Source organism: Leptosomus discolor, chromosome 2, assembly GCF_034619465.1.
Source record: "Leptosomus discolor isolate bLepDis1 chromosome 2, bLepDis1.hap2, whole genome shotgun sequence".
Classification (NCBI taxonomy): Eukaryota; Metazoa; Chordata; class Aves; order Leptosomiformes; family Leptosomidae; genus Leptosomus; species Leptosomus discolor.
Genome location: NC_141392.1, coordinates 36,716,305 through 36,742,110, shown reverse-complemented (window position 1 = coordinate 36,742,110; position 25,806 = coordinate 36,716,305). Strand labels below are relative to the sequence as shown.

Genomic DNA, 25,806 nt, shown 5'->3' with positions numbered 1-25,806 from the left:
TTTCCCTGTCCTCTTCTTCTGCCTCTGTTTCTGTCACCTTCTATACAAAAGGGAGATCCTCTGAGAGAGAACGCTATGGTTGGGACTTTCATATGCTTGACTTCTTCAGTGGGAATGTTTCTGGATGTGGAGCTGTGGATTTAGTTCCACTACCAGCAAGCTTTCTCTGTTTGCACTTACAGCAGTGGAGGTTTATGTTTTTCTGTCAGTACCCTGGTACCTTCAGTGGAAACCAATGGAAAGATGTAGGAAATAACAAACACAAGTAAAACAACAAGCTGCGTTCGTGGTTTCTGTAGGTCACATCCGCAGATGCGATTCTGCTTGTCATCCCTCATCTCCCTGCTGTTTTTTCCTTAATCAACAGGGTTCCTCTTAAAAATCAATGGGGTTCTACTGTTGCTTCCCAGAATGATCTCTGAAATTGTTAATTCATCTCACGTAGCGTTCAAAACTTCATACATTTCTATCCAAACGTAGAGATGCCATCCAGTTGAACTTACAGCCTTGCAAACTTGGCTGGCAAAGATCAGACTTGAATTGTGTCGAAACACTGAAAGTGGATTTTAATCTACTTTGGAATTACGAAAGAGAAAGGGAAGATGTTTTCAAATTGAATTGTCTTACTGTGATGGAAAATTTGGGGGAAGAAAATAGAAGACCTCAGTTACAAGTGTGGAAGCACATAGGTAAATATCTTGTGATATTTCAAATGCTGATCTAACTAAATGTTATCAACTTAATTGTGAATTTTAAATTTCTCATGTATTCTGCAGGTCTGCTAATAATGATGAGACAAACCAAGAGTGATAGAAAGAAGAGAATTTCAGAGCATGAAGGCTCTGGAAGGATCTGTGTGAACTTGTACATTAGTTGCAGAAAGGTAATGAATCTGCTGTGGAAGAGACATCAGCATATGCACACACACACCATATTCTTGAAGAATGCAGAGCGAATGGGTTTTCCATACTCTGAGAAGACATGGCCACCTGTAAACAAAGTAGCAGTTTCCTTAGTAATGGAATCTGGGCATATAAAGTGCATATATGGCTGCTAGTAGCCTACAAAAAGTCTGAATGTTTAGGAAATGGTTTTATGAGAACATCAAGGAACTTACTTGAAAACAAGGCTTTGATTTTTTTTTTTTAATCTGTTCTTGATGAAAGAAATGTTGATTGTGGAAGCTCAATGAGAATTGCTCACATACGTGAATCCATTCCCAGCTGCAGAAACAGAGCAAAAATACACTCTTTCCTGCTGAGCAGACACCAGTTGAAATACCTGGCAGTCTGCAGTAGCACTTAAGTGGCTCTATCTGAAATATGGTCTTCTGACAGGCTATACCCATTCATGGGAATGCTAGTGGCAAGTTGGCCACGTAAGAAGCCTGTTATGAAAAACTTTGAATTGTTGAATCAGAGAAATGTCAACTGACAGACCTCTGTGTGGTATGGATTTCCTGACTTTTCCTCAATGTCCATCCTGATTTGAAAAATAGGACTTACTTCAGAGTAGTGTAATTTATTTCTTAAACAGATTTATTTTAATTTCACGCACAGCCCCCCCCCCCCAATAAGAGCATCTGCATCAAGTAATCAAAGTAGCAATTCCTTAAACTCATGTATTTCTCTAGTCCAAATGTTTTCACTTTTTGGGGCTCAGGTGAAGTTTGATGTACTTAAGTTTTCCACGTATCTTTGAGATCTATTTTAAGTCACATAGTCAAGCTGTGAAAGAACTGGGAAGCTTGCACTAACAGTTTAATGGCTTCTTATTTTCCTTTGTTTTAATGCTTTATTTTTACAACATACTTCCAACGGACTGACTGTATTTTACATTGTATGAGTTAAAACTTAAAGTGAAATAAAAGGTGAGGGCTTTTTAGCTTCTATCTCTTTTAAAATGTACTTCTAATAGAATGCTGGAAGCTTTTTTAACTAATTATTTGATATCTGAAGTTTGATATTTGACATGTTTATGTAAGATTATGTGATTTAATGTAAATTTTTAAAGTTAAGCTGAGAAGGCATCGTTAAACTTGGAGTGCAGAAAAAGTTTTTACCGTTATTTCAGTAATACATTTTTCTGTTGCACCCTTAATGCAATTAACACTCCTGCTGTAATGTAAGCCTGAATAAACAGTTATATGAATGTTTGCATATTTTTACTGCGCTGTGCTCAAGACTGTCCAAGTTTATGAAAACAAAATGACTCTTGAAATTTCAGTGCATTCAAGCTGTGTATGTACATCCAGGAATATGGCACACAGAGCTTCCTTTAAGCTTCAAGTGTGAAGTGCCTTTTAGACTGCTAGCATTTTCCAGAAGTGAGTAGTGTTCCCTGCAGTTGTCGTCTTTTGCTGTTCCAGATGATTTCCTGATGCTTTCTGAAAAATAAAGTCTCTGGATGTGAGAGCACTTTTTTCCAGCATACTGCTGCTCTGGGCTGAGTTTTTTCTTATTTGAAAGAGTTGCAAAGAAGTCAGAGCTCTGGGGCAGCTCAGTGCTGCTGAGCCAGCTTCCAGGATTGTTTTATGGCAAAGCGCCAGCAGACCTGCCTGTGCCTGCGTCAGAGGAGGTATTCTGATCACTTTTATTCTTGATCGTAAATAGCCTGTTTCAGGATTGCCTTTTGGTAGGTATCCCATTCTCAGAAACATGCTGAAGAAAATGGTGATGCATTAGAGCAGAAGCTGGAGTAACTGGTGTCAGTGCAATCCAAGTTCTTGTGAACATTGCTTACTTATGTAGCATTTCCCTACAGAGCAGGTAGCTAGGTCACACTACAGATCAGGCTTGCTTTGCCAGCTATGCAACTGTGTTTTGTTGCCTTGCTGTGGGCTTCAGGATGTCTGAAGAAATTATGTAGTGGGTATTGAAGAGGTTTCTCTGAAGCAGCACTAGTTTGAGCTCGTTTTGAGTACTGAGGTGCACAGCTTGCATTTGTAACGTGGGACCACTTATGCACTAAACTTCTTGGATTAATGTTTTAAGGAGCAGTAAGAATCATTAGCACCTACAATCAAGTGATATTCAGTTAAGCTTAAGCTAATCCAGTTGTGATTTCCCTGCCTCCCATACACTGTTGGCTTTTGTGTGTAGAAGCTGACTTGTGATCTGCCAGATGAACTGGGGAACCTGCACTTCACACATTTCAGTGGTTAGATTTAGAATAACCTAGAAAGACAGAAGTCTAGATGGTGATGTAAGCTCTGAAGTACAAGATTTTGTATACATTGTGACACCTACTAGCATTGTTATAGTTGCATATTCTCGCCGTAAGTGTATTTTTTGTTGTTGTCCTAGATAGACGCTTCCATGATGGCATAAGAGAACAACTACCATGGTTTTAATTGTGTAGTGCATGAGGAGGATTTATTTTCTAGCTGTTTGGAATTTCCTGGTTTCGTAAATACCTAAATCCTTGTGTTATACAACAGGTGGAACAAAATACCATGTCTTCCACTTCTTGGTGTCTCTTCAGAGCTTGTAGCCTAGAATGTAGAGTACTTTTTTTTATTAGAAATTTCCCTTAGCCGTCAATTTTCAAAGTTTGTTTTCCTTGAATGGCCAGGATACTACCTCTATAGTGTTGTGAATCATTACAATCATTATAAACCAATATTTGCCCAGAAGATTGTTAAAAAACACAGCTACTGTAACACTACTAATAATCAGAAATCTGCACCTCCTTCCTGTAATAATACAATATTCCTCACTGGAAACGTTATCTAAAAAAAAAAAAAAAAAAGCACACTAGTGTAGCATCTACCCGATTCGTTCATTAGGGGGCACTGCACAGCTATAGAAGAATCAATGGGATTTGCAGAGAAACTTGCATGCCTTTCCAGTGATGCCATTAATATAAACTTTCGAATTCCTTCTCTGTGTGCAGGGAAGTTCTTTATAGTTCTTCACAGCACTGTCTGATTTGCTATTTATGTTGGTCCTACCCCTAAGATGGCATGTATTTCTACACACTACTTTCTAATTGTTAAAGCCGGAGCATATTTACACTCATTGGACTTTGATTTAGTTTGTACATACAGTTAGAGATATGGGTTACTTCCATTAGATCCTGATGGGGAAATGTTGAAGTCTTAAACAACTGCTTTCTCTCCAGCACTGTATACAAACGTATTCTGCTTTTGGATGTGGACTTTTCTGTGATGAATACCAACATTTTTGCAACTGGACAGAAATTGCTGTAAAAAGCATTTTATAAGCTCCATACAGGAGCAGAATGCTTTGTGGTAATGAATGTTAATCTGTTACCAGTATGTTTCTGAAGAGAATCTACAGGGAGCCATTTTTTTTCCCCACATATTTGAGTTTATAAGGTGCTACATGGAGAAAATTCCTCATTACTTTATAGAGGTTTATTTTTCTGTTTGTTTGCTTTAGCACTCCCCTTATACATGTTATTCTACATTTGCATGGGTTTCTTCTGAGATTTTTTCAGATTTCAAAAGCTTTCTTCTTTTGGGATGTTGGCCATTTTTGTTCTGCTTTATGCTAGGCACCGTGCATCTGTTACTTTGATTGGAGCATTTAGGTTGTATAGACAGTATTAAATATAAGGAAATAGTTTCATAAGTGTTGTTGCATGTTGAACCTAATTTTAATTTATTTTGTCCTGTGTTTTACGTGCCTTTTGCTCCTTACACTGTCTCCTGTGATATACCCTTACAAGGAAATCACAGAATATTACAGGATCTAATAAGGCTTGTTTTCAAGGAGACTGGGCTAAAACAGTCTTATCCATTGTTGAAGGGTAGCTACCCAGAGATGATAAGAAGTCCAGCCAAAGTCTTGATGGCAGTGTGCAAAGCAAAGAGCCTCCTTTGAACTCTTGTGCAGGAAAGATGCAAGATCTTAGAGGCAGATCTCACACATTTTTCTTAGCTTTCTTTCAGGACTTCTGTCAGCAGTACTGCACCGGTCTCATTTGTCTGAAGTCTTCTTTAACCCTAGATGAAGCACAACTGAAGCAAAGGGATGATACCTCTATGTTAAATCTAGAGAGTAGAAGAGTATGACAAGGGTAGTCTGTTCCTTGTTGAGGTGATGTAGTCTCCCTGAGACCTTTTGGGAAGTAATGCCTGTTGTGTGCATTGTCAGCCCTGTTTCAGTGGTTGTTGCATGAGTAGGCACTCACGCCTAATGCTGCTTAGGTCAAGAATATGACAGATTGTGCTATATGAACCAAAGCTGCTTAGAGCAAACCTTGCGGTCATCCTTATGGCTGAAAACACAGATAAAGTAGTAGTTGCACTGAATGATTAACTCTGGTCAGGGAAAAAAAATAATGCTGTTCTATAACCCGTTCAAATGACAAACATGACTATGTTGTATTTGGTTGGATTTTGGAGGACAATACTTATATTTCACACTGGAAGCAGACAGCATGATTGTACTGTTTCTAAGGGTGTCTGGTCCATGCCAGCCTCTCGCTTCACTTTTACCATCTTTGTCAAAACAAATCTTTCAATTCTGTGCAGCCTGTTCTTGGTGTATAATAGTCTGAAATGCTTGTCTCTTAATAATCCTGTAAATAATTACCTTAGCTTTATGTCTGAGCCACAGCTGTAGTCAAAATTTATTTCACTAACTGTAATGTGAAACATTTTATTGCTTAAACAAAGATTTAAGATAAAAACATGGCAGATCTTGCTTTATAAAAGTTACCTGGCAGCAATAGGCAGAAAATAGTGTTAGTATTAACCCTTCTCATCCAGTTTTAGTTCATAGCTTTTTTTTCTTGTCCTTAAGAAAAGTCGATTTAGTATACGAAGGTGTTAATGTAGCTGTATACTCAATGTACCATTGTTTTACAAACTGGCCATGGTTAGATGCCCCCATGTTTTCTGATGAACAGCTGAGCAACCCCTCCATGGAGGAAGAATGTTTACTTCTCCCTGCTGTCCCTCTAGTTCCTGGTTGGTTTGTTTTTTTTTTTCATGAAAAAAGAAATCCCAGTCCTAGTGGATAAGCTGAACACAAGCCAGCAGAACACCCTTGCAGCTACAAAGGCCTGTATTGCTGTATTGGCAAGTGTGTAGCCCTGAGGTTGAGGGAAGCGGCAGTGCCTACATCAGTACTGGCAAGGTTGCGTTGTGAGAACCATGTCCAGCTTGGGTTTCCTGTTGACATTGGTGTACCGAAACAAGCCCACTGGAATGGCTTGTCAAGATGACGTGAGGAATGGAGCATGCGATAAAGGAGAGGCTGGGGGAGTGGGCTTACTCGTTCTGGAGAAAAGGAGGCTGAGGAGGAAGGGAAACTTTCCTGCTGTCTTTGACTGTGTGAATGGGGTAGGGAAGACAGAGAAATACTTCTTGCAGCTGCATAGTGCTTCTGCGTATTCCAATATGAAAAGTCAATAAGGGAAATCCAGATAATCTATTAGGAAGAAAAAAGTTGCCATGAGGGCTTTCAGACATTGGAACAGATTGTCCAGAAAGGTTGTGGCCTTTCTATCCTGAGAACAATTCAAAACTCAATATGGCTGTAGGCAACCTGACCTGTGTTGGCTCTGCGGTTGAACTGGAGGTTGGATAAGATAATCTCCAATGTCCCTTCCAACCTGAATTATTGATTAGACTGTTGTTAGCAAGGTGAGAGCCCTTGTAATCTTCTGTTCATAAATGTGATAAAGGAGTTTTGCTTAGCTTTCGGTCTAGCTTCCAGGACTGTGTGTGCACGTTGCAAACGTACAGACATCCCACAGGTTTGATCTTGTGCTATAGAATAGTATGTATGAGGATCTCCTTCCTCACTTGTTCCTCTTAAGATTTAAGACTTCTAATGTGTTCTTTGGAGATGTAAGGTAAATCAAACTACTTTTGGGGTGAATAACATGTTCCTGAGTGCGTCTGTTTCTGGGGGACTAGTACCTGCTGCTCTCGATTTTACTGAGATTAAGCTCTTAGCAGACAGTCTCTCACCTTTGTCAGTAATGCACTTGGTTATTTCATTAACTCTAATTTTGCAAGCAGGAGCATGCAAAATCAGCAGATGGTTTCTTCTTCCTAGGTCAAACTTCTGGATTTGTGCATACCAAAATGCTTGTAACACTTTCTGTATTTGACTTTCAATGTTCACAGCAATTGGAAGAAAAAAGTGAGGATGAAGAGGATAAAGAGTGCTTAAAGCAAGCAATAACTGCCCTACTAAATCTTCAAAGCAGTATGGAACGGATATGCTCCAAAAGTCTTGCAAAACGAAGGCTTAGGTAAACATATTTCCATTTTTCCTGCTTTCTGCTCTTAATGCTTTGCTATAAATCCAGGGCTCCCAGTTTCCTCTTTTAGTAAACAATGAACAAAATAGTTTGTGACAAGCCTGCTTTTTCAGAGGAAGTGACATCAAAGCCAAGATAATTTGTTATTGTTTTAAAACCGTTCTAATTTCTATGTGTCCTTGCATGCTGGTAGTCAAGACGTTCTGAGAATTCCCTGGTAAGTAGAAAGTTATGGCATTTGTGGGTTAATTATGCTCAGATAGTAAATATCCACCTAAAAATACTGTAAAAGTACGTTTCTGTGTGATTAGAAGGGAATGTTTTTGAATATGAAAGTACTTAATCTGAAGAGGTTTTTGTGCAATGGCCAGTTAAAGTTACCACTGGATAATAGAAACAGATGGGTAGATAACTGTACTTAGTTGCACTGTTGTAGCACATTCTTGGATTACACTGTCTGCTGTTCGATTTAGTGCTAATACTGTGCAGTTATTTAAATGTGTTAAAACTCTGCTTTTGCTTTTAAAATTGTTTCAATACTTTCTTTGCCAAACAGGTTCTGTGCTGCAAAGTGTAAGCTTTAGGCTTGGACATGAATGCATTTAACAGCTTATTTTCACTGAATGTGCATCTTTCAAATTAATGCAGTCTAAAATTGTTTTGTTGGCTATGGAAATGAGTGGTTTGTTAAGCTAAGAAGCACTAACGGCTTGCCTACTTCTAGTTGCCTGTGTTTTGGCAGAGCGTTTATTGCATGAAAGATAAGTAGGAAATTTATCGGATGAGGTGCTTAAGAAAAACATTAGTCAAGGTTTGCGATGGTGCTGATGTTGAGTGCTGAAATTGCATTTTCAGGGGATTTATCACCAATTGGAAAGATGATCTTCTGGTTTTGCGGGTAGTGGTGGTTCTGGTTTTTAAATACATGTGTACTAATAGGCTGCCTTTCTCCCATCCTTCACTGAAGTGAATCTGCATGCCGATTCTATACTCAGCAGATGAAGGGGAAACAGCTAGCAATTAAGAAAATGAATGAAATCCAGAAAAATATTGATGGTTGGGAGGGTAAGGACATTGGACAATGCTGTAACGAATTCATCATGGAAGGAACGCTCACACGTGTAGGAGCAAAGCACGAGAGACACATATTTCTATTTGATGGCTTGATGATTTGCTGTAAGTCAAATCACGGCCAGCCAAGACTTCCTGGTGCTAGCAACGCAGAATATCGTCTAAAAGAAAAGTTCTTCATGCGCAAGGTACAAATCAATGATAAAGATGACACTAATGAGTACAGACATGCTTTCGAAATCATCTTAAAAGATGAGAACAGTGTTATTTTTGCTGCTAAGTCAGCTGAAGAGAAGAACAACTGGATGGCAGCATTGATATCTTTGCAATATAGAAGCACGCTGGAAAGGATGTTGGATGTAACGATGTTGCAGGAAGAAAAAGAGGAGCAGATGAGATTTCCAAATCCTGAGCTTTATAGATTTGCAGAACCTGACTCTGAAGAGAATATTGTGTTTGAAGAAAACATGCAGCCCAAATCTGGAATCCCCATCATCAAGGCAGGAACTGTTGTCAAGCTCATAGAGAGACTGACTTACCACATGTATGCAGGTGAGGCGCTTCATTTACATGGCCAAAACTCAGGGTGGTGGCTAGTTTGTACTTCTCTTTGTGTCAAATACATGCAGCAAAATACATAAAGCGTGTCGAAAATGAGTATGCTTTGCAGTGCGCATTGTAACGTTCTTTTTGAGTAAGGTTTTGAGGTCTAAATATGCACTACTGTAGTAGTTAAAAATGTGAATCCTGTTTGGCTGATTGTAGTGGGGTATGCATGTGCTAAGGTTATTGTCACGTAAGGGATCGGGGGGTGGAGGCCTGCAGCAGTTGAGCTCTAGACAATGCTTTTTACTATATTCCCTAAGCTACAAGAATTTTCTTCCCTTGAGACTTCCACAGCTGGGTGTTACATGAAGTGCCAGCATTGCAGGAAAGAATTATAGGCCCAGTGTTTTCAGTTAAGGGTTGTACTCTATTGACTATTACCTGTGTCCATGCTGGCGTGTGATGAAAAGACCAAATACCAGCTTGCTTGAAGCAGTCACTTGTATAATTTGGCCTTGGAACTTTGCCTTAATCAGCATTTCAGTGAGGATTTGATTTAAGGACTTTTGACTTTGCGTTTCTGTTTGTGTTGAAGATACATTGAAGGCACTTATGTGATCATCCAGTCCAACTTCAGTGTGTGGAGTTTTCTTGATAATTTCCCAGGATTTTCCTAAGCTGTGCTGAAAACCATGGGCTTGGGTTGTGGGTTTGGATTTTTTTTTTTTTAATTCTGCCTGAATGTCAGTTACTCAAAAAGCTTTATGCATCTTGGTGTTAGTGCTTCTCGTATACAATTGCAGATTCCTTTTATTTATTTATTTATTTTTATTCTTTTACAGTCTGATTGTCCTAATTGTTCTTCTGCAGCTTGGTCTTGTATGCTCCACATAGACCAGGAATATTTGTTTGGAAAAAGGGAGGAGTAAACAGAATATAATCAGTGTAGTTTAGTACTTTTGTTTATTTTTTAAATGCTTGTAGATACATCTCTTTACTCCATTATTTTTACTGCTCTTCATAATGTTTGTAAGAAACCCAAATGCAATATCATGCTGGCCTTTTTTACCAGAGCAGTTTTGTGCCTGTCTTCATTTTCTTGTAACTTTATGAACTTTTAGCCCTTGCCTTCGAATTTTACAAGCGTGACTTCTGACATACTTTTGTGGTTTTGGAAGTTAAAACAATTCAGCCTTAGAGAAAGGAAGACACTGGATTGTTCTGTGTTTGGTTTTTTTAAAGCTAGCATTGTATTTGACAGAGAATTGGCAAAAATAGTACTTCGATTACTGCTGTGGTGAACATTTGCTTTGCTTTAGCTAACTAGGGCACCATTGAGAATTGCCCTTTCCATATGCACTGGGACTTCAGTGCCATAGCCTTGGCATTGTTTCAGGTGCTAGCAGTGCTCTCTGTGCCATCTATGCCCAGGCAGCCCCAAACTGCATTCTCCAGTTCCATAAAACACAAAGGCCTATTTTTAAGGAACACGTGGCTTGTTGAAATAAATCTCTTATATTGTGGTGTTTTTTGTTGTTTTTTTTTTTTTGCGTCTGCATGTGGTTTTGGCCTTTGTAGCGCATAGGACATCAAGGAAGGGTTCAGATCAACTGATTAGATACGCTTTTGTCCACGGTCATTTAAATCCCTGCTTGTAGCAGCCCCTATTTAATAAAGCTTTAAGTAGGTTGCTTGAAGCCTAACTTTGTAGGTGTGTGTCACATTGGCCAAACTATTCTATGAACAAACAGAGAACATGGCTGCTGTGAGATGGGCTGAAAGACTTCAACCAAAAGAATAAAAATAGTTGTCTTGTGATGTATTTAGCCTGTCTTTGTAGCCTTAAAGATCTTACTGCAACATACATGGACCTGATGCTGAATTGTTAGGTTGCCTGTCATTTCTCAACACCCCTTATCTTTCATTCTGTACCTTCTGTTTTAGAATTGGTTTTCTATCAGGAAAAATGTAATCATTCTAACCATTCTGTGCTGTCTTTTCCAGCGGAACAAAGAGATAGAGATATAGTGACTCAGCCAAAAATGCTCTGTTGTACAGGAAACAAGGTCCATTTATTATGTAAATCATTCCGTGTTTTGTTGCATTTTATGAGATGCGGTAAGGCAACAACTTTCCACAGTAACCCTTTAGCTCTTATTTCATACACGTGTCAGCTGAGTTCAAGGCTTCTGTTTTGCTTTGAGATGTGGGAAGATGAGTACTTTGATATCTAGCCAAACAGCTACAGACTTTCTTGACTCACGTCAGATTGTGCGTGCATGATTGTGATCTTAAAGGAATTTATTGACTTTATATTCATATGCCAGAATAGCAAGGCCTTACATTTCTGAGGTGACTTTTCTCAAGTACGGTGTGACTGGTTATGGCAGCCCTTGATCTGAAAGTTTAAAGACAGTATTTACTGTAGCTGTGACTCTTGTGTAGGTTTTTGTCTTTGTGGGTCAAATACTATAGGAATAATTACAGACATAATTGCAGAGGTGGTACTGATTTGTTGCAAGTAGCTGAAGACCAGTTCAGTGAGTTGCTTATTGAGTAGTATACGGGCTGCGTTCAGATGGTAGTCAAATCAGGTCTCAACTTTTCTGTTGTCTGTGAAGATCCACACAGCCCATCTCATTTGTAGATATGGGTGTTGGACCTTTTATTTGTCTTCCCCCACCTCCCTGATAATGCACAAATCAGCTTATCAGTTGAAATATTTCTCTGTTTCACTGTGGAACAGGGACAGCCCAGTAGTCTAGGTCTAACAAAGAAGTGCTGCCAGGGGTGGGAGGTGTCCAGCCAGTGCGAGAGCTGGGACAGGGAGACAGCTCCGATGGCCACCTGGCTGCAAGGTGCAGCAGACAGTACGAACTGTCCTGCAGTGGAGCAGCAAAATAGGGAGAAATCTTCTTTACAAATGCAGATTTCCATGTATTTTACATGAGAGAAACTGCCCTTTGATTAGAAATTCAGGTACTGAACTCATTTGCATATTCTGGTGGGTTTTACTTGTTTTAATGTGTTTCTATCTCCTCCTTGCCCGATTCTTGTTTAAGAGCAGCTGGATTAGGTGGTACCAAGTTTTGAAAGTTGTGGCAATTTTTTTTATCTGTAGGGCAGTGCTCTTCTATTTTTAAAGCTTTGATGTGTTAAGAGCGCTTGTGCGTCATCATAGTGTCCGTTTCCTTTCTTAAGGGATTCAAGGGTGATTATTTATAAATCCTTGTAGAACAAGTTATTGTTCTTTTTTAGCTTTCAAATTGGCTGTACTGAAGAGAGAATTATCACATGAGCAGACGTCCTGAGACTAACTAGAGTTGTCTGTGGTTTTTTTAACACTTGCTCATATATTGTACGCTATTTTGAGTCACAGATTTTACTAGTAAGATAACAAGGTTAGATTTGATTTTTTCTGATCTACTTCATTTGAAATTCAGTATGTATTGTGGATTTAAACACTAACCCTACCTGTAAATAACAGTAGTTATGACTCAGAGCTTGCAGTGATCTGAAAATGTTAGTTGCTATGGAGAGTTTCTTTTCCATGTAGACAAAATCTGTTTGGGGTGGATGCTGTGTGTAGAATGCAGGCTGTGAAAACATGAGCTACTGTGCTTCTATACTTGTTTTTTAGGACAACAAATAATTGTATTTTTATGATCAGGACGATGGGGACAGGGATGACATTCTTCATGCAAAAAGATTTGGAGTTCTGCCTTTGAAAAGGATTTTAGATTGTACATTTCAAGGAGAGGTGGGAGAGGCATTATGATAAGAAAAATGGAGTAATGAATGACATAGAGATGGTACAGCTGATTGTTTAATCAGTGGGAATGCTGTTTCACACAATACACAGATAATCTGTGTGACACGTTGCAGTAAACTGTTGCCCAAATGAAGAACTCAGTAGGATCTGAGAAGGGTAGAATGTTCATTCAAATGGACAAGATGCTGCTAAATAGTTAAGGAGGACTTTTAAAAAAAGCTCTTAAAAACCCATATTCCAGCAAACAAGTCTCATGGCTTAATATAGTGTTAGGTCAAGTAATGCAGGTGTGGTTTTTTCTTCATTACAGTCCATAGGAACTCCTACTTCAAGGCCTATGTGCTCCTTTTCAGCCACTCTGTGTTAAAAAAAATTACCAATGGGGTTTGTTTTTAAAATCTTGTGTATGGATTTAATATGCAAAGCCATTGCAACCCACTTGTTAATTTTGTTCAGTGATAACAATGTTAACCTTGTTTCTAGTCAGCTCTGTGCAGTACCAGCATGCTGTGACTGCATTTTCTCATACTTGAAAACAAATGGTTTTGCTTTTGTAATTAAGGGAGACTCTTTGGTTTTTTGTTTTGCATACTTGCTAGTTTTTAAAATGCACCTGACATGTAATTAGTCAATTTAAATGGAATCTGTTGATTTTCTTGAGGTGAAAGAAGTGTAACTTCAAAGCATGGCTGTCAGCTGAAAAAATCTAGCCTGCCTTAACCGCGACTGGTTATCAGTTGTACCAGTTTAGGGAAAACATTCTCCCCTTGAAGAGAGCATTTCTACCCAATGCAAAATTACTGAATCTGTCTTTTTAGTTATCTTGTCCTGATTTGTTGTCAAAACCAAAGTTGTTTACTAGATGGCTCATAAATAAAATAATCTATTTGTTATTTTTAAAGTTGTTGAAGAAGAATCCAGTCTTTTAATAATTGAAGGGAAAGAAGTCATTGCTTTTAAATTTCAACAGAATAAAAATTGGTTTTAAATTCTGCTTTGTATTGCTATTTTAAGAGGTTCTGCATTGTTACCAAAGCCATTTTGGTTTACATCATCTTCTCTGTAAATTGATAGGCTGGCACCCTTAATTTTAAAGGGTACTTAAAGCTATTATACTTAAAGTGTTTAAAAAATAGGTAGTTGCTGACATGAGCATAAAATTATTCTTTGTCTTAGATCCCAACTTTGTTCGGACTTTTCTCACAACATATAGATCCTTCTGTAAACCTCAAGAGTTGCTGAGTCTGCTAATAGAAAGGTATGCCACTATTAAAAATATTGTTCATAAGAAGTGCAAGGGATTTTTTTTGTCTCTTTTTTTTTTTTTTTCTTTTTTGCTTGGAGTAGAGTTTGTAAGATTCTTGTTTTCCAGTTGGTTTTGATTCACTCCAAATACTTTTTTGAAAAGTTGTCAAATTCAAGAATTGCAAGGATTGCAAGTAAAATGTGCAAGTTATATCCAGAAGCTTTACAATTGTTCAGGTATCTCCAATAACTTCTACCATTCCACAGTTTTGTCTTTGAAATCTGTGTTATTACTGAATTTAGCAAATCTTCCTTTGTGCTTATCAAGACATAAAATTCTGATGTGTAGAAACATTCTGAATTTCAAGCTGTCTTTAATCAACATTTTATTGTGCATGCTGTGAGCAAGATTAGTATAATAGGAGCCTAGTGTTTATACCCATCTTCTGTGTTAGATTTGAAATTCCAGAGCCTGAGCCAACAGAAGCTGATCGTATTGCTATGGAGAATGGAGACCAGCCTCTTAGTGCAGAGTTGAAAAGATTTAGGAAAGAGTACATTCAACCTGTGCAGCTACGGTGAGTGTTTCATCAGTGTGAGCCAAACTGACTTCCTTTAAGTCTTTTGAAGTACCATCTTTTGGATGCAGTGGCTCTTTGTGATACCAGCAGCCTATCTTGTAGACGCTTTGGTAGGGAGCGTGTGTGGACAATCAGCCATTTTGACCTTGCTGCTTGAAAACCTGGTGGAAATTTTCATGGCATGAAAATCCTCGGGAAAGGCTTGTGCTGAGTTTTCGACTGTTAGTGTGCAAATTAATTTCTCACACTTGCCTTTTTTTTAATCCATGTTTCTGCAAGGCTATACACTTTAAGTGTGCCACAAAGGTGTAGGCAGAGAACACTTTAAATAATGTTCTTTTTATGAACAATAGCATTACTCTGACTTCTTTAAAGTACAAAAATGCTTATAGCTGGTCGCTGATGAAATGCAGTGGAATAATTGCATTTGGTCTGCTGATTCTGATATTCCTGTGAGCCCTCTCCTGCTAAAAGCCTTGAAATGCTAGAGATGAAGATAGGCTCTGTTATAGTGTGCTTACTTGTCCTTTACTTTTGCAGAGTATTAAATGTATGTCGACACTGGGTAGAACACCACTTCTATGACTTCGAAAGAGATGCTGATCTTCTGCAACGTTTGGAGGAATTCATTGGAACAGTAAGAGGTACTTACGGTTTCTTATGTGCAGGCATTTATCATAAAGCATCCCTTTTCAAAGGTGTGGAGTGAGATCACTTTTCCTTTCACTGAACAGATAAAGAACAACAGGACTGCCTGCTTACTAAATGCTTCACAAAGAACATAAAATAAATCATAATTTAAAAAAACCCCAACACATTATTATTCAGGGTTCAGAAGAATGTTACTTACATCCTGATAAATAAGTATGGTTTTTGTTATAAAGGAACTGAAATAATACAAAATAATAACTGAGTAATGATTAGGACAGAATAATTGTCCTTTGATTGTCCTCTTAAACTATATACAGGGGTAATTTTTGTAAAACTTTAATGGTGGAAACCACTGTTTCTTTGAAGCAAGGATTTTCCAGATATTTCGCAGTGCATTCCAGTTGTGATTGTACGGGTCTTTCCTGTTCCCTTGTAAGAAAAACAGACAGCTACGGGAGCAGTTTGTAGGAAAATGTTATGTTAGAGAAGTATTTAATGGTTATTTAGCAATTAAAAAGAGAGGGAGAATGAGTCAGCTAGTTTAATGTGGATTACCGGTAAATTTTCAATGAACGTGACATCTCATGCATGAAATTCTTACGGTGTAGAGCTGAACAGGCTTTTGGCCTTTGGGTTTTATTCTGAGCTTTGATGTTAAATGCAGTAGAGAGAAGTTTCTCCCTGTTTGTTATTTTGCCTCTTACCTTCTGAGGTAAGCGTGTACTCTTGCACAAAATGTAAACTTCTGAGTGTTTACAGGAGTGAATTTTGGGGAAAAAGAGGTTAGTTCACATAAACTCATTGTGAAGTCAGAAAAGGAAGGAAAACACCTGATTCAGAGCAGGAGCCTAATTTGGGTGTTGTGAATTGTGCTCGGGCAAACTTGGTGTGCTCAGCATTGGCTGTTGAGGACTACTTCGTTATATGTTCAAATGCTTTGAGACTTGTGTGAGAACACCACTTACGCACTTCTAAAGACTATATGGTTGCTTTAATTTAGTAGGTTTGGGGTTTAAATCCAAAGATTTCTACTGACCTCTGGAAAAACAGTATTAAGAGTAACTAAATAGTAATTTTCTCTGTGTGCCAGGCAAAGCAATGAAGAAGTGGGTTGAATCGATCACAAAGATAATAAACCGGAAAAAGCAGGCACAAGCCATTGGGCCAAGTCACAACATTACTTTTGAGAGCCCACCTCCGGCGATTGAATGGCACATAAGCAAACCAGGACACACAGAAACTTTTGACTTGCTCACTTTGCATCCAATAGAAATTGCTCGGCAGCTCACTTTACTTGAGTCAGATTTTTACAGGTAACTTTCCTCCATTGAAAAACACATGACACAAACCAAAATATTCTCCAGCATGAAATTGTTTCTGCGGGCCCCTGCTGTGAAGCCCCACGGTAGGTCAAGGGACTTTACCAATGCTGTATATTAATTGCTATTTTTTCAGAAAAAAATTCTAAAAACCAGTATTTGTCTTGCCCTCACCGTGTTAACGTGCAGTACATGTGACTGATGCTGTTAATTGCATTGTGCTGCAGGTTTCTCTTGATATTTTCCAAGTAGATCAACTTTTGAGAAGTATGAACATTAATTAAATCCGTTTTCTTCATACCCTGGTTTGTGAAGCAAATTATGGATCGTGTCAGATCTCACCAGCTGTCTGTGAGAGGTTGTTCAGGTGTAGGAAGCTCGCGTTTTACTATGGTGAATGAGATGTGGACTTCATTCTTCATTTAGATGTACAGAGGTGCATAAATTAAGAAATATTTACACACTAAAAAAGTAAGCGTAGAAATACCAGACACTTAGTCATGTGGAGAGCCTAACATTATAGAAAAGAAACGATACCTTAAGAATTTATTTCCAAATTCATTGGAAATAAAGAGGTTTTGGGAAAATATAATCTTCTTTCCTGCTCTTAATTACATTTCTTTGATACATGCATCTACTTTTCTAGAGCTGTGCAGCCATCTGAACTAGTTGGAAGTGTGTGGACAAAGGAAGATAAAGAAATTAATTCTCCCAACCTTCTCAAAATGATAAGGCATACAACTAACCTCACTTTGTGGTTTGAAAAGTAAGTGGCTTTCCTGAATCTGCACCTGCTCCATTTCTGGACATTTACAGTCCATTCAGAAGTATACTGTGGAAAACTCTGCTCTGGGAGAATTCCAGTTTTAAGTCGTTTAGATGTTACAGCAGGTCCCTGCAAGAATTTTACCATGATGCTCTCAGCTTTTTATTCTTAGAATATTTTCAAATGTCTGTTCTCTAAACATTTTCAAAACTGCATCAAGTAATTTGATAAACTTTTCATGTTTGTTTGTGTTACGACTTAATATTTGATTTTGGAAAACTCATCAACGCTGTAATACAAAATCAAATGTTCTTGTGTATTTAGATGCATTGTAGAAACAGAAAACCTAGAGGAAAGAGTAATTGTAGTGAGCCGGATAATTGAGATCCTGCAAGTTTTTCAAGAGCTAAACAACTTTAATGGTGTCCTTGAGATTGTCAGTGCTATGAACTCTGCGGCAGTGTATAGGTTGGATCACACATTTGAGGTACAGTGAATGTTTTCCATTTTTGGTATTGAAGTGTAATGCAGTGCACTTTAGCTCACTAAAAGCCTGTCTTTTCAGTAAGCATGTGCTTCAAAGAAGGAGGAAGGAAGGTAAATCCCCCAACAAGTGATCAATCAAGGTGTAATAGGGTATTTTTCTTGGTTTCATAAGCAAGAAATCAATCCTCACTTAAAGGCAGAAGGAGGTAGCAAGATCCTGAGATGGTGGGGCACTGTCCTCATGGTCATTGACTTAATTATCAGTAGGAGACCATTCTCTCAGTATCATTGCCGGTCCATACCATTACCCTGTATTTCCAAACGTGTTCTATCTCTCTCTCTCTGTCTAGCAAATTCCAAGTCGCCAGAAGAAGATTCTAGAAGAAGCTTATGAGCTGAGTGAGGATCATTATAAGAAATACTTGGCAAAACTCAGGTCCATTAATCCTCCTTGTGTGCCTTTTTTTGGTAAGTGCGTTTGGTTTGAATGAGCTGTATCATGCATAAACATTTGGAAAGTATTGAGCTAGGGCACTAAACAGAGTATGAACAGTATTGAGAAGTCAGTTGGGTTTGAATTTCAGGTGCCCAGACATTAATTGTATATATGTGAAAGAAAAGTCAAAGTGACTATTGATTGCAGATGTTACTTGCAGTAAAAGTAAGTATATCTGTGATACCTTATTTACGTGTTCACTCATTTTTATTTTGAGTGTGGTTTGAACTGTGTTGTGACCATAAATGCCTTGAATGGAAGGTGGTCACATTAGAAATACTGTTGCCATTGACTAGTAGAGAAAGAAGGACCCCCTTCCCCATCAAGAATTCAAAGAAATAAAGCTAGAGTTTTAATTTTTATAGTTTCTTATAACTAGAGTCTTATTTCTATTAAAATGTCTTATTTATATAAAAGTAGAGTTTGGGAGGAAGGCTTGTTTGTTACCATCAGACTTAACAGTTCTTCTTTCAACTATATTGTTTCGCATTTCTGATGTTTAGCAAATTGTGAAGTTAAGCAGATGGCATTCCTGTTGTTTAGCAATCTGCTTGGATGTTTGCTGCAGATCAGGTCCAACTCTGGACATTACACTTGTCCAGCGTAGGCTTCAGGCCAAAACTGAAAGAAAATAGTGTTGATGGTTTTCTTGGCCTTTACAGATTGGGGAAGGCTATACTGCAGAGCTCTGCAAAGAAAGATAACTAAGAAACCTTCTGCCCTGCTTCAGAAATGAGTAGAGGCTAGCAGGATCACACATGAATAGCTTCAGTTATTTCTCTGAAGTTATACTTAGAAGAGTCATAATGACCGATCCAGATATATCATCTGTGGACTTGAGAGCACTCTTTTCTTTCTCATCTTCAAATGGTTTGGTGCAATTATGAAGCCAGGAGTGGAGAGTGGAACAGAAGAAGAAAACCTGAAAATAATTTTTTGGAGCTTAGCTAAGATCTCTAATGGAGTAGACCTGAATTGAGGGAGAACAGTTGAGAGAAAGCCCTTGAGTTCAGTGTACTCTTGTATTGCAAAATGCTAGTAGTGTTCAGTTGTGTGAACTTTCTAAGCAATACAAAGATGCGTAGACTTTGAAGTTTTGAAGAAAAAAGGCAGCTTTCTGGAAAATGCGTATTAAAATATTTAAATTGTTGCCCTTGTTTGGAAATTAGATGTGTTCTCTTACTGACCCTAAAAGAGAATTTTTCTAAACAGGCTGCACAAATTAAATTATTTAAGAATTCTTTGTGTTCCAGTTGTGAGACTTCCTCCTTGTTTTGTACTATATGTTGAGAACATCTTCTGTGTGCTCTTTAGGGATTTACTTAACTAACATTTTGAAAACAGAAGAAGGCAACCCTGAATTTTTAAAGCGACATGGGAAAGAACTTATAAACTTCAGCAAGAGAAGAAAGGTAGCTGAAATAACAGGAGAGATACAGCAGTACCAGAACCAGCCATATTGTTTAAGAGTAGAATTTGACATCAGGGTAAGTGACATTATTTCCTTGAGTCTGTGCACTGAGTTATTTTTGTGGGGACTCTGTCAGCTGAAAGACTGTAAGGATAGGTTGGATTCACATAGGTTCAGTCAGACTGAATCAGAGTCAAGCAGAAGGCCTGGCATAAAATATCTCTCAGGTCTCACTGTAACGGAGGGCAGAAAGCTCAATGCTTGCTGTTTGATGGGTTTTGGTGGTGGGTTTTTTTTGGTTTTTGTTTCCTTCACCCAGCTATTGGTTGATAGGTGGTCTTACTGATCAGTGTTAAACAGGAACACAAACTACCAGATTCTCACTGTCCTTCACTCAGATGTATTTATTTGTCCAGTGGGCCCAGCTGTCTTTTTCCTCTTCTGTTACACTGCCTTATGTTTCCAGGTTTACCTGATAGCGCTGCGTTTACATCGTGTGTTGGCAGTTGTCATGCTCACATTTTTCTTTCTCCTGCTTTGACCTCCTTCGTCCATGGTGTTCTCTAAGCAGTCATTTTCTCCACTTGCTTTCCTTTCTTCCTTTTCTCTTAATATCTTTTGAGCTGTATACTTTCAGAGAGTCATAGGATAGGTTATTTTAAGAGATTCTGCAAGATTTTCTTTTGCTATTTGTTCTCCCCAGGGTTTGACAGAATGCATTGTGAGAGCAGCCTTCCCTGCATCGGTATAAAGATGGACTACATACAGCTGCTTCTGAAGGTGTTTGAGCTAACCTCGTCTGATTTTTGCACTGTAGAAAGGATTTAGGGTACTTGCGCGGTTGGTTTTCAGGCTAAGCATATCAGTAGCAATGCCTAGCAAAGGGCTGACAACAAACAGGTTTAATAACTTAAAAATCTATCTTTACAGCATTTTCTCTCTCCTCTGGAACAGTTGGAATCATTTGTGCTGTAGAAACAAGCAGTACTAGGCTACTAAGAAGTAGATTAGCTGACAAGTTTTCTACCTTTTTGTATTTCAGAGATTTTTTGAAAACCTGAATCCAATGGGAAACAATGTGGAGACAGAATTTACAGATTATCTGTTCAACAAGTCCCTAGAGATAGAGCCACGAAATGTCAAGCCTCCACCAAGATTTGTTAGTATTCCATTTTTTTAGATTTTTTTTTTTTCCAAAAATTCTTACATTTGTCTTTCACTGACTGCAGAAGTCGTTTTAGACCTGTAACTTCATAAATACAAAGCTACATTTAGGTGGTCTTGTGGACTTTTGATTTTGTTTGATATTATCTTTTTTGTCATTTCAGCCCAAAAAATACAGCTATCCTCTCAAGTCCCCAGGTGTTCGTCCCTCTAATCCAAGGCCAGGTACCATGAGACATCCTACACCCCTGCAACAGGAGCCAAGGAAAATTAGTTACAGCCGCATCCCAGAGAGTGAGACTGAAACGACAGCATCTGCACCAAACTCTCCCCGAACACCTTTGACCCCTCCCCCTGCTTCTGCTACTTCGAGTACTACAGATGCCTGCAGTGTGTTTGACTCGGATCCTTCAAGTCCTTTTCATGCAAGTAGGTGCTAATAGATAGTCTACCAAGAATGTTTGCACTGGATTTTGTGGTGTTAAAGAGGGGAAATCAGGTTTAGTCTTCTAAAGTGACTGTAGAAATAGTTGCTTTTATCTTGTGACAGCAAAAACTTTCAGGGTATTTTATTCCTTTTTTTTGTTGTTGTTGTAAAGGGAGAAACTGAACAGAATAGGTGTGTTACTTAGAAAATATTACATGTTGTAGGAGAAACTGTCAAAACAGAAGGCAGAGATATATCTCTAGTGTCCATATATGTCCCAAGCAAACACTTGTGGAATTTGCTGCCATGTATATCTGTGGTGAAGGTGTTTGGTGAGTGTCTGTTTGGTGAACAATGAGAATAAAAATTAATGCTTTGTGGGTGCCTTATTCTGCTGTCTGCCATTCTGAGTTGGTTTCAGTGCACACGGATGGTTTTCCCACAGAACTTAAAGTCAGCATTTCCCTGCTTTAAAACCATCAGGACCCACCCACACCTATTTTTCTTCTGTCTTCACCAGCAGACAAGGAAGCTCGTATTTTATGGTGTCCTTTCAGTAATTAATAGTGGACATAGCTTCCTTTCATGTGTGAGGGCTTTCAAAGGAAGTTCAAGGTTGGTCCTGTGTTCAGCTGGTTGCCAGAAGGAGGTGAAATGACTTGCTAAAAGCACAAGTTGCTTAGCAGAGCAGTGACGTTGTCGAGTGTCCAAGCTAGGTCTTTGGAATACCTCTTCAGAAGAAGCTATTTCTTCATTGTTGGGTTGGCCCATCGACCACAGGTTCAGGATATTGGTTTAGTGCTGTTGTAGTACAAAGGAACTTTGTGGTGTGGTTTTGGTCTCAAGGGTTACTTAAGAATGTGCAGGAACTCATGGCCACAGATGATGGCAGCTCAGAAAAAACAGTTTTTCTGGAAGCTGCGAGTTAGAGGGTTGTTTCGTTGTCTTTCTTTAATAACTTCTTGATTCATGCTACTTTTTATGAGCAATTACTTTATTATTTATGACACCTTTATTGACAGCAATAAAGGAAATATATTGAATCAAACAAAAGTTCATCATTATGAGGGCTTCTTTTTTTTATATCCGCTAGGATCTGCGTCTGTGTCATCCATAAACTTTACCAAAAATCCAGATGAAGCTCATGTCCCCCCTCCAGTTCCTCCACGAAGACGACCAGAGTCTGCCCCAGCTGAATCTTCCCCATCAAAAGTAAGGAGAAAAAAGGGCATTTTTTTCTGAGAGCAGAGGGCAGGGTATGATAGAAAAGTAACTCTTAAAGTTAGTACATGTGTTTTTGAAGAACTGTATGTGAAAGAGTAAGCAGCCACGTATTTTCAAGTCTTCAGAGCTCTGCCTCACTGTCCTGATCCCAAACAAATGAAAATTAAAAGATGGGACCTAAATTTAGGATTAGAAATGTCTCTTGTTTACTGATCTGCTATGCTCAGGCCCTCACATTGCCTGTGAGAATTTGAGGCTTCAGGCAGATATTTCCATCTGCAATAGTTGTGCCAGAATATTATTTTGAGGTGTATCATTGGAGGTAAAGAACTGAAGAATAGTGATGATGGAAAGTGACGTACACACCTAAGTCCTCTGAAAAGGTTTGCTAGAATATTTGACCCTGATGCTGGAGTGCTCAGTGCTTTCTTTCCCTTCTTGATTATCTGTACCCACTCGAGCCATTGCTACATGTTACTTTTGTATTTGTCTGGCATTTGGGATCTGATCCAGCCCTTGTTGCAGACAGTATCAAATGTCTCTTGATTTCAGCGGGAGCTGGTTTGTGACTTCAGAGAACTAGGTAGATTTGAAAATCCCTCTCAAAATTACTTTGGCGCATGTACGTTTTTGAAGAGGGCTTGTGTATGGCTCTTCAGCAAGTTGATGTTTTCAGATCACAGGTGACTATGCTGTCAGCCAGCAGAGTTTAACATATCATGTTCTTACCAAAATATAATTGAAAACATCATATAGGTGATAGGGTGTTGGAGACCAATTACCCTGTCACTGTGTTGTTCTGCACCTTGGGAACTGTTCACTTCAATAATTGTGACTAATTCGATTTTCTGAGCATGGTTATTTTTTTTTTCCCTGTTCAGCATCATCTGCCCCTCCCTTTTCCTCATTTTCTTGGAGAGATACCTGGTGTTAGTACCCAAGTGCTTGTTACTGGGGAGGTGGTGGAGGATACCCAGACCCACCCCAGAAAGCAGACCTGGAACTAGCGTGGAATCTGTTGCCTTGACCATTCTTTGCCTTGCCTTTGTCCCTCTCTGTGCATCTTTATTCCTTCCATCCTTGGCTGTTAACTCGTGCATTGATATATGCCTGCTCTCCCCCTGCACATCCAGTCTCTGTCTTTTTCTGTCTGCAACACTCTGAGAAAGATGTTTTTCAGGCCTCACAACTCAGTTCTGCTTCCTTACTACCCATCCTTGTGCTGCACCTGCTTGCTGTGCCTCCTCTTTAGCTAGATGAGAGCAACCTGCTGGGCAGGAGTTCTGCTTCCATTTCACAGCAGGGTCCTGTTCTTTACTGCCACTCTTAAAATCTTATTGAATTAAATGTTTGTGTACCTCAGATTACTTCTGCACACCTGGACAGCCCACCAGCAATCCCTCCGAGGCAACCAACCTCTAAAGTGTATTCACCAAGGTACTCCGTGCCTGACCGGACCTGCATCTCTGACCCCCCTGAGAGCCCTCCCGTGTTACCACCACGAGAACCTGTGCGAACTCCAGATGTTTTCTCTAGCTCACCACTACACCTCCAACCTCCACCGTTGGGGAGAAAAAGTGAACTTGGTAACACCTTTTTCCCAAACAGTCCGTCTCCATTTACTCCTCCTCCCCCTCAGACGCCTTCTCCACATGTAGCACGGAGGCATCTTCCATCACCGCCTTTAATACCGCAAGATGTGGACCTCCATTCTGTTGCTGGACCACCTGTTCCTCCACGACAAAGCACTTCTCAACATATTCCAAAGCTTCCTCCAAAAACTTACAAAAGGGAGCACACACACCCGTCGATGCATCAAGACGGACCACCGTTGCTGGAGAATGCCCACTCCTCCTGAACTGTCCTTTGCACTGGGAGTTGCATTTTCCTGGTGCTATGTCTGTTGCTGGCAATGGATGCACTGAACCTGGTGGTGCCAAGGGGCTGGAATGTGTATGCCAAACACTAAAAACTCTTCGCTGGTTTGGAAATGCAGTGTACAGAAATGGAGTTTCAAAAACAGACATTCTAGTGGAAAAAACGGTTAACTTGCTATTGTTGTTTTAGTATGCAAACATTGTTCTAAGGTAACTGGACAACTGATTGTACCAGAAAACAGACTTGTGAGACTTCTTTGGCCAATGAGCAGAGACTGTGTTTGTGTAATGATCAATAATGTCCAGTACAGAAAGGAAAACAGTCTTGTATCAATCAGTTCTATACAGTGGCACAGTTTTTGGAATGAAAACATTATGCACTTTTTTAAAATCTCAAACAGGGAACTTTATATCCTTCTTAATTTTCCTTTGCTTTACTCCCTGCTTTAAAATACCTTCCTAAAATTATGAGAAGGACTGTGAGGAAGATCTGTGGTACCTATCTGAGCTAGAATTAAGGCAAAGCACTGTATTGCGGTCCTGTTTACAAGTTGTTACAATGAGTAGTAGGGGGTACCTAGGCTTCACCAAAGAGGTACTTTATTATTTTTTTCCTGAAATATTATGGTGCCAGTTCAAAAATAAATTTTTGCCAGGAAGCATAATGTCTAATTATTACTTTCTTCAGATAGAGCAGGTGAAAATCTTACATCATTAAGATGACAGCAAATTTTTTTTTTGAAAAGCAGCACTATCATCCAAAGTAAATATACTACTACATTTAGAAGACTGTTAATCTCTGCTAGGTTATGTCATATTCTTTTTAAGGTTTACTGATAATCCATTTCATGGCTAGTAGTTATTCTTTTTCAGTCGTGCCATGAAAACAGTCACTTGTGAAAAGGAGCACTCACTGGTCAACTTCTGTAGCTATTGTCATGTTTTACTAACAATAGATTAATCAGCATACATAGAATTGCTTTGCAGTTGCATAAATCATGTGTATATAGTGAACGTTGCATAAATATACTTGCAGATTGTTTTTAATTTAATTGAAATAAAGATACAGATATGTTTGGCTGACATATGTTAAATTATTACATGGACAAATGTACAACTCAGTTTTTCAGTTGAGCTCCGAAGGGGATAAAAGCACATGTTATGGTACATATTTTTCCCAGTTCAGTGTATGTATTTTAGTAATAAGAGTCAAAAGAGAAGTCGGTTTTGGCATGTGTTAGTGATAATTTAGTAATATTTAAGATGGTGGGTTACTCCAAAAGCAAACTATTATATGTTATAAAACTTCTCATACCTTCTGTGTGAAGATGACACTTGTTAGAAAAATCCAAACTTCTGTTAATCTTTACCGTAGCTTTCTGTGTCCAGAATACACATGACAGAACATGTAGTTGTATAAGTATCATGACATGGATTATCCATAAACCTGTGTACTGCTCTTCAGCTCTAGATGATTCTTTGACTGTAATGCATGGCAGTTATTGAAGAAAAGAAGCTCTGCGATCTC

General features: G+C 38.9%; 1 protein-coding gene across 1 annotated transcript in view; it reads left to right on the top strand.

Moving 5' to 3' along the window:
• The window catches only part of SOS1 (SOS Ras/Rac guanine nucleotide exchange factor 1), a 48,941-nt gene extending 23,580 nt beyond the window's left edge, over window positions 1–25,361 (top strand). Inside the window, exons 9-22 of the mRNA XM_086482320.1 lie at window positions 7,106–7,233; window positions 8,210–8,865; window positions 13,808–13,889; window positions 14,332–14,454; window positions 14,998–15,101; window positions 16,199–16,421; window positions 17,074–17,193; window positions 17,518–17,680; window positions 18,030–18,147; window positions 19,490–19,662; window positions 20,629–20,745; window positions 20,915–21,179; window positions 22,271–22,389; window positions 23,765–25,361. Coding sequence (XP_086338446.1) covers window positions 7,106–7,233; window positions 8,210–8,865; window positions 13,808–13,889; window positions 14,332–14,454; window positions 14,998–15,101; window positions 16,199–16,421; window positions 17,074–17,193; window positions 17,518–17,680; window positions 18,030–18,147; window positions 19,490–19,662; window positions 20,629–20,745; window positions 20,915–21,179; window positions 22,271–22,389; window positions 23,765–24,259 — 2,886 coding nt within the window. The 3' untranslated portion in view covers window positions 24,260–25,361. The remainder of the gene's footprint in view (window positions 1–7,105; window positions 7,234–8,209; window positions 8,866–13,807; window positions 13,890–14,331; window positions 14,455–14,997; window positions 15,102–16,198; window positions 16,422–17,073; window positions 17,194–17,517; window positions 17,681–18,029; window positions 18,148–19,489; window positions 19,663–20,628; window positions 20,746–20,914; window positions 21,180–22,270; window positions 22,390–23,764) is intronic.
• The last annotated feature ends 445 nt before the right edge of the window (window positions 25,362–25,806 follow it).